A 7,501-nucleotide genomic window follows, 5' to 3' on the forward strand; every position below is an offset into this window, starting at 1 on the left:
TTTGTCTCAGCCTGGGCTGTGATGGTGAAAGTTCGCTGCTAGCGACGTCTGAACTTTGGGGTTGTTAGAGTGCATCACTGTTCCTTGGTTTGTGAACATAGTCACTTCTTCAATACCAGAGATACTGTTTACCCCTAACTTCTTTAAGGAGAACTGAAGTTTTTTATCATCTGCTGTAGCCGTTCTATGAACCACCTTCTTTGGACGAGCAGTTCCTTTCCCACCAATGCGCACTTGTGCTTGCAGTTTGGCGAGTTTCTCCTGGTTCATGATAGTTTCTTTTATTTTGTTGGATTGGAAATGGGGCCGCGAGGGGGAATAGGATTGGTGCTCAGGGTGTCTTGGGCGGGCCAGCTGAGATGCGGTGCCTTATGTTATGTGTATTTTATCACAAACAAATTTTTTTTTAAAGGCAAGGTATCTTGTTTCCTGTTTCTTAAAGAGATTGTTGGTGCCAATAAAATATTTTCAATTCCTAAGTTGGCTGAATCCTTGTAGTTTGCTTTCAACAACCTATTTATTGGTTTCTTGATTTGCACTTTAGGGAAGAAGAAGGTGAAGAGGAGGAATTTGGAGACTTTCGGCTTATCCCAAATGATAATGAGTTTGATAGTGATGAGGTGAGTTTGAAGGGAACAGAGTAATCCTAACTGAACTCCAGGTGTTGCTGCTGCTGTCTGTCTTTTTCCTAGTCTGAGTTGTTGAGAATTCTAAGTTTGGCATGTCATCCGAAGCCATTTCCTAGAATGAGATGTTTGGGCAGAAGTTTATTCCTGTTTTAGTTGAGGACACATTCTATTCTGCTTAACTCTTATGTGTGATACTCTGATTTTTCAGGATGAACACAGTAACTCTGCTAATGAAGATCTGGCCCTGGAAGACCATGAAGATGATGATGAGGAAGAGGTCCTGAAGCAGTCTGAGAGGTTGAAAAGGCAAATGTAGGTGTTATGTCCATTCCTTCCATTGCTAGAGAAAGTTCTCCTAATGGTTGAGTTGTAGCTTGCTACCGTTTTACCTAAGTCTGCTGGGTCTGTTGCTGTTAACAGACCTGGTCAACACAGATTAAATAAACCCCATTCACATGATATCTCTTGAGTCTTCAAAGATGGTTATGTACTCCCTTAAGTGAGTTCTGTACTAAATATCTCTAGTTCCTTCAGCTGTTTCTCACATGATGTTGCTTCCCGACTCCTCACGTCCTAGATATTCTCTTTATCCTCAGGTGTGGTCTGACTCCCGCTGTGGGTAGCGGTACAACCATGATCTGGACGCACACTACTTGTAAAGTAACCAAAGATCATAAGAGCTGAGTCACTATATAGATCCTGAGGATTTAGTAGACAACAAAAATTCCTTGTCTAGGAGTAGGGTCTTTTTTCCTATGAATTACTGTCATTTCAGGTTTTCCTCATCCTAATGTTGGGCATATGACCTCCCGTTCATTTTTTTTTTAATGTTTCATTTTTCTGCTCATGAAAGTAAACCATTTATTTTAGAATATTTAAAAGAAGACAGAAAGCTACAAATAAAAATCATCTGTGTTCACCATCCAAGTATTTAATGAATGTGTGGATGGTAGATTGCTCCATAACCATTTTTATGCATATATTTTCATATAGTTGAGATCTGTGCAGGTTTGTTTGGGGTTTTTTGTATGTACACGTTTGTATCTTGCTTTTTTCTCACTTAGGATATCCATAAGCATTTTCCTGTGATGTTAAAAGTTTTATAAATACCATTTTAATAGGTATTCAATATTATATTTTACGCGGATGACTTCAGAATTAACATTTGGATATCATATTGATCCCTGCTAGCTTTATATTATTGTCTCTAGCCCATCATTCCATTCTATTAAGATCAAGTTTAGGGTTCTAATTTGTCATTTTTCAGATTAACTATCTCCTACAGCTTTGGGTCATCTATAGATTTTTCTTTAAACCTTTTTTTTTTAGATTTTATTTATTTGACAGAGAAAGAGATACAGCGAGAGAGGGAACACAAGCAGCGGGAGTGGGAGAGGGAGAAGCAGGCTTCCCACAGAGCAGGGAGCCCGATGTGGGGCTCGATCCCAGGACCCTGGGATCATGACCTGAGCCGAAGGCAGACGCTTAACGACTGAGCCACCCAGGCGCCCCTCTATAGATTTTTCTAAAGAAGTGGTTCTTAAACCTTATTTAACTGCAAAGTCTTTTGTCCAAATGAAATCTTAGAAAGAATGACAGCTAAAAGTTGAACTGCTCCAAAGGGGCTAATGGGACGATTAGAGAACTCAGTGGCTAGTAGCCCTCTGAAGTAATTCCTCAGGAACCCTAGGATTTAGAGGAACTCAGCTTTAAAAGAATAACGTAAGTCTGGGGTGCTGAGGTGGCTCAGTCGGTTAAGTGTCTGCCTTCGGCTCAGGTCATGATCTCAGGGTCCTGGGATCGAGCCCCGCATCTGTTTCCTGCTCAGCAGGGAGCCTGCTTCTCCGTCTCCGGCTCCCCCTGCTTGTGAGATCTCTCTCTCTCTCTCTGTCAAATAAATAAATAAAATCTTTAAAAAAAATAACATGAGTCTTTGATAAAAATCAGCCTTCAGATAGCCATCAAACTTCTACCACTCATGACCAGAGATGACAGGACTTTGAGCCCAAAGTGACAGCAGATTTGTTCTTAGTAGGAACTGAGGTCACAAAAACTAGTAGTGGTTTTACTTATCAGTAACTCTGAGCCTCAGTCATGCCTCTAACTTAGGGGTCGAGATCTGGTGGCTGTAAGGGATCCCAATCTATTATGTCTTTATACCAATACCATCTCTAATCTGTCTCCCAACACTGGTGAGCTTAAATACAGAACAGAATAATCTGAACCTGCCAGCAGGTATGTCCCAAATGTATAGAGGAGATTGGGATTCTGGCTTTAAAGAATCTAGGCTCTGCTACCTCCTAGTTGTGTGACTTTGGGTAATTTATTTACTCTCTTTCATCTCTATTTACTCTTACTCATTTCATTCAACTAAATTGAAGGGAATAATAGTCTTCCCCCCTGAGATAATGCCACAATGCCTGGAAAGGACAGTTATTGGCATACAGTGTGTATTAAATGATAGACTTTAAGTATCTTCAAAATATATTATTAAAATTTAAGTGGCTCTATGTTCTGCTTTTCTCACTGCATCCATAGTCTGTGTATGTTTGTATTCATTGTTGCATTTCTAGTCTTTACAATTCTTTTCTAGGAGATTGAAGAAATACCTGGAGGATGAGGCAGAGGTGTCGGGGAGTGATGTGGGAAGTGAAGATGAGTATGATGGGGAAGAGCTTGACGAATATGAACAGGACGAAATTGATGAAGTACTTCCTTCTGACGAGGAGCTGCAGAATCAAATCAAGAAAATACACATGTCAGTATCCCAACAAGCCCCTTCTGCGTAATGGGGTGTTTCTACGACCAGCCAGAGTGATCCCGGTTTTGAATGCTGTACTTTCCCTGCAGGAAAACGATGTTGGATGATGATAAGCGAGAGCTACGTTTATACCAAGAGAGGTACCTCGCTGATGGGGATCTACACAGTGACGGTCCTGGCCGAATAAGGAAATTCCGATGGAAAAACATAGGTATCTTGGTCATTGCTTTCGGAAACAAAATGGTACGGCATCCGTGTTTGTCCAGTTTAAGACAGCAAGTGGAAATCAAAACCGCAGCAGGCTGTTGAGGAGGACCTGGCCGTAACCGTGACTTGGTGTTAGTGAGTGGGGAAAGCTTGTGTCGGTGTATGATGAGCGATGAGTTCTGTGTGTCTGTCCGGGCACCTTCTCCCAGGAGACTGCGGAATGCTGATAGCCTTGACTCTTTGCTTTAGATGATGCTTCCCAGATGGACTTGTTCCACAGAGACTCTGATGATGATCAGATCGAAGAGCAGCTTGATGAGACAGAAGCCCGTTGGAGGAAGGAGCGAATTGAACGAGAGCAGTGGCTTCAGGACCAGGTAGGAAGTCTGTAAGAACGTCCTCTGTTCTGTCCCTAGTTTATGAGGAGGAGAGGACCCACTCACCTCACTGGTCAGGCTAGTTTCAAAATCTTGGGCAACTTATTGCTGTCCCTTTTAATCCTTGAATTTTCTTTTGTGCTTTGAGAAGATGATCATGAGCAGTTCATTTTGTATTTGTCCAATATCAATTTTTTTGTCTATAGCAACAAAGGTTGCAAAAAAGAAAGCAAATGATATCCCAGGTACCTTAGCTTCACAATCCAGGCTATGCCATTTGGGGACGCGGTAGACTTCCATTAATGTTGATTTTTATTTTCAGGCACAGCAGGGGAAAATTGCAGCTGAAGAAGATGACATTGGGGAAGACAGTCAGTTTATGATGCTAGCCAAGAAAGTTACAGCCAAAGCACTACAGAAAAATGGTGAGCTCTTGGCCCTCCTTCGGGTCCAGCCCCCTGGACTGTTCGTGCTGGAGCCTTGGAAGCGACTGCAGCCTTAGGGACTGTTGCGGCTTAGGCATGGTCCTGTGTCTAACATTGTCTTAAAGAGGGCCCTCCAAGATGGGAAATGACAGTGTTTTTGGATCTTAGCCTATTGGGCAGTGGACATTGTACTTGTGAGTATAGGTAGCTGGTTTGACTTTATCTTCTAACGCAGCTCAGAGTAGGAATTCTGGCTTCTTTATTTAGTTGCCCAGGATTGTGTCAGAGCTAGACTTTGAACCTAGATATATCTAATTCCAGAATGAGGCTCTTAAACACTATTCTGTACTCTTACCATGCTTGTTTTTGCTTATTACTGTTAACTATTTGTCAACGTTCAAGTTGGTCGTCTCTCTTCCTGCCGCTCCTTACTATAGTTTCAAGTCACCATTATAAAATAATCCGAGTTTTCAAGCTTTAGTTTATTCGTTTAGTTACAGGCTTCTTAGCTTGTTTAGATCTAAAGGTAATTCTACCCAGCTTTGCCCAGAATAAGCCTTTCTGTCTTGTCTTTTCAGCCAGTCATGCTGTGGTTACTCAAGAACCAAAGTCTTTACTCAGAAGTCCCTTTGAAGCCGTCAGGCCGGAAAGTGCCCACCAGGTTGGCTGGGGACTTGGTTAGGCTGATGTCACGATCTGCAAGGCTCTCTAGGCCCAGGTCAGGCTAAGGGAGTACTCTGTCATTAGCGGAGGGAGGTGGCTGCAGGAAATGAAAGCAGCTGTCAAAAGATTCTGCTCTTTCTTTTTTACTTGAGTGGGGTAGGAATATGTCCCCGCAAGACCTGGGGAGGCAGGGTGGGACTGACTTCTCATTCTTCCCTTGGCACGTGGGATCTGATGCCAACCGACTCTTCTCTCTTCAGCTGAAGACAGGCTCACTGCTAAACCAGCCCAAAGCTGTGCTTCAGAAACTGGCTGCCCTCTCTGACCTGAACCCCAGTGCACCCCGAAATTTAAGAAACTTTGTCTTCCATACACTTTCTCCTGTTAAGGCTGAGGCAGCGAAGCAATCATCTAAGCCTCAGGTAGGGAATTTGAGAACTGATTTGGTGGCTCTCCAGGGCAAGATTGATTGATTTTTAAATAAAAAATAGAGATATTTCTGGCTTAAAGGTTTATGCTGGGGTGTTAATCTTGCACTCCCCAATGAAGTACCTCCAGTAGGTAATCAGCTTTGAAACTTTCCTGGAAAGATTATATTTCTCTTTTTCCTAAATATCCATGATTTAACTATGTGTTCTTAAGAGCTAATGGAAGGTAAGTACTTGTATGAGGGTCTTGAGCTGGTCCTGACTCTTTCTCTGCTCTCTAGGTAAGGAGAAGGGCTCCATCTTTAATGACATCCCCTTCACCCAAGCGCCTCAAAACAGATGATAGCACTTCAGGATTGAAGCAAAGCATCTTCAGATACTTGGAAAGCTAATATCATCAAGGGTGCTGGCACTTATGTTGAGACTGCTTTGAGAAGTTTCTGGCGTTGAAGATTGGAACTGATGCTCACATGGATGACCTCCCTCTGCTCCCCTTTATAATCAGTGCATTAAGATTACGGACAGAGATTTCAGTTCTTTCCACTGCATCGCTCTGGACGTCTTTTTCCTTTCCTAGTATTATTTCCTGGGTTGGCCACTAATCTTAATTCTGCAGTGTTTACATTAATTCATGGATGCTTGGGTGAAGGCTCACTTCCTCCATTATATATTTGACATTTTATCCTAGCAGCCTCCTGGTTTGATAGCTCTTTGTGAAAGGGGTGGTTGGAGGAGGAGGATGGAAAAGTGTGGCATTACGGAAAATTCCAGAAAACAGGGAATGCCGATGTCGATGCCAGTGGGAATCCTTCACACCCTAAGATGTGCCCCACAGTGACCTGGACTCAGTGAAAGAGCCTTCTTGGAGGACCCCGGAATCAACAGATGGGCCGTTATATTTGTCTCGCCCCTTCCATTTTCCTGTATTCCTCTTCCCGAGGCAGCCTCAACTTGCCGATTAACATTTGCTTCCCCTATAGTAAGGACTCAAATCAGTACCCAAGTCAGAAAGATGTTTGCCCTAATTTTCTGGATTACGAGGATGAAGATTAAGGGTTATATACACCCGGTGTCTTCCACATTATATATCCGATGGGGCAGAGAGAGCTCTCTCCTGGGATTAAATTCTCAATGTGAAACAAAGTTGCTCAAGGACCTCCCTTCTCATCCTGACAAAAAGACATATAACCATTATTTATTGCATTCAACTGGATTTATTACATTGCCCTGACCAGAGGACAACAGTTCATTGCTTATTTAGAGAGAAGACCACTATCGAGTTTATAATCAAAATATTGTTGAAGAGAATTGCCCCCCCACTCCCAATTTTCCCTGAACAATCATGAGGCTCTCAGAATTCTAGACAGATCCTCCCCCGCACCCCCCAGAACTGAGTGTCACTGCTGCTTTGGAAAAACATACCATGTGAATACTGTGGTTTCACTGTCAGGAACTGGACTTGACAAATTGGATGAATTGTGCCAGTTTGTGATGGGCAGATGGGGAACACCAATTTAATTGCTGGAGTTAGGGTGTAGGTTTTCTACAGTTGTTTCTAATACACAAGATGCTGACTTTGAATTTGTATATTTGTAATCTTGTAATGGGGAAAATGTATATAAAGATGTTTTAATATGTATGTAGTGTTTCAATAAATCTCAGTGCCTGAAGGCAGGGTTTGCCATCCAGATTGGGTCCTCATTCTTAGGTCAGTACCTGTCTAATGTTCAGGAGCATTGTTTTCAGGCGACCTGTCTCCTAAGGAAGCCCCCCTGGGTCTAGAGAGAAAGGCTGCTACAGTTGTCCCTCCCTGGCCTCTCCACTCCGGTGAATCACATTAACTCCCCATGTGGTTTGGGTTCAGTGCAGGTGAGGAAAGTTTACATAAATGGTGTCTGTGGTTATAGCTCTTTGATTTGCAGCCTTGGGTCCACGGTGAGGGCTAATGCCCCTCCCTCTGAGCCCTCTAAACAGGGTCCTAGACAGGCAGCCTTTGCCATGCAGAAGAGAG

At 42.9% G+C, this 7,501-nt stretch overlaps 1 protein-coding gene across 1 annotated transcript in view; it reads left to right on the forward strand.

Annotated features, from left to right (window-relative positions):
• Positions 1–7,192, forward strand: part of CLSPN (claspin) — a 32,775-nt gene extending 25,583 nt beyond the window's left edge. Inside the window, exons 17-25 of the mRNA XM_045898102.3 lie at positions 545–620; positions 838–941; positions 3,223–3,387; positions 3,480–3,601; positions 3,847–3,974; positions 4,297–4,399; positions 4,978–5,060; positions 5,323–5,484; positions 5,772–7,192. Coding sequence (XP_045754058.1) covers positions 545–620; positions 838–941; positions 3,223–3,387; positions 3,480–3,601; positions 3,847–3,974; positions 4,297–4,399; positions 4,978–5,060; positions 5,323–5,484; positions 5,772–5,882 — 1,054 coding nt within the window. The 3' untranslated portion in view covers positions 5,883–7,192. The remainder of the gene's footprint in view (positions 1–544; positions 621–837; positions 942–3,222; positions 3,388–3,479; positions 3,602–3,846; positions 3,975–4,296; positions 4,400–4,977; positions 5,061–5,322; positions 5,485–5,771) is intronic.
• Positions 7,193–7,501: the final 309 nt, after the last annotated feature.

This window comes from Mirounga angustirostris, unplaced genomic scaffold, assembly GCF_029215605.1.
Source record: "Mirounga angustirostris isolate CCGP_5_RB_7025 unplaced genomic scaffold, mMirAng1.0.hap1 SCAF_4, whole genome shotgun sequence".
Classification (NCBI taxonomy): Eukaryota; Metazoa; Chordata; class Mammalia; order Carnivora; family Phocidae; genus Mirounga; species Mirounga angustirostris.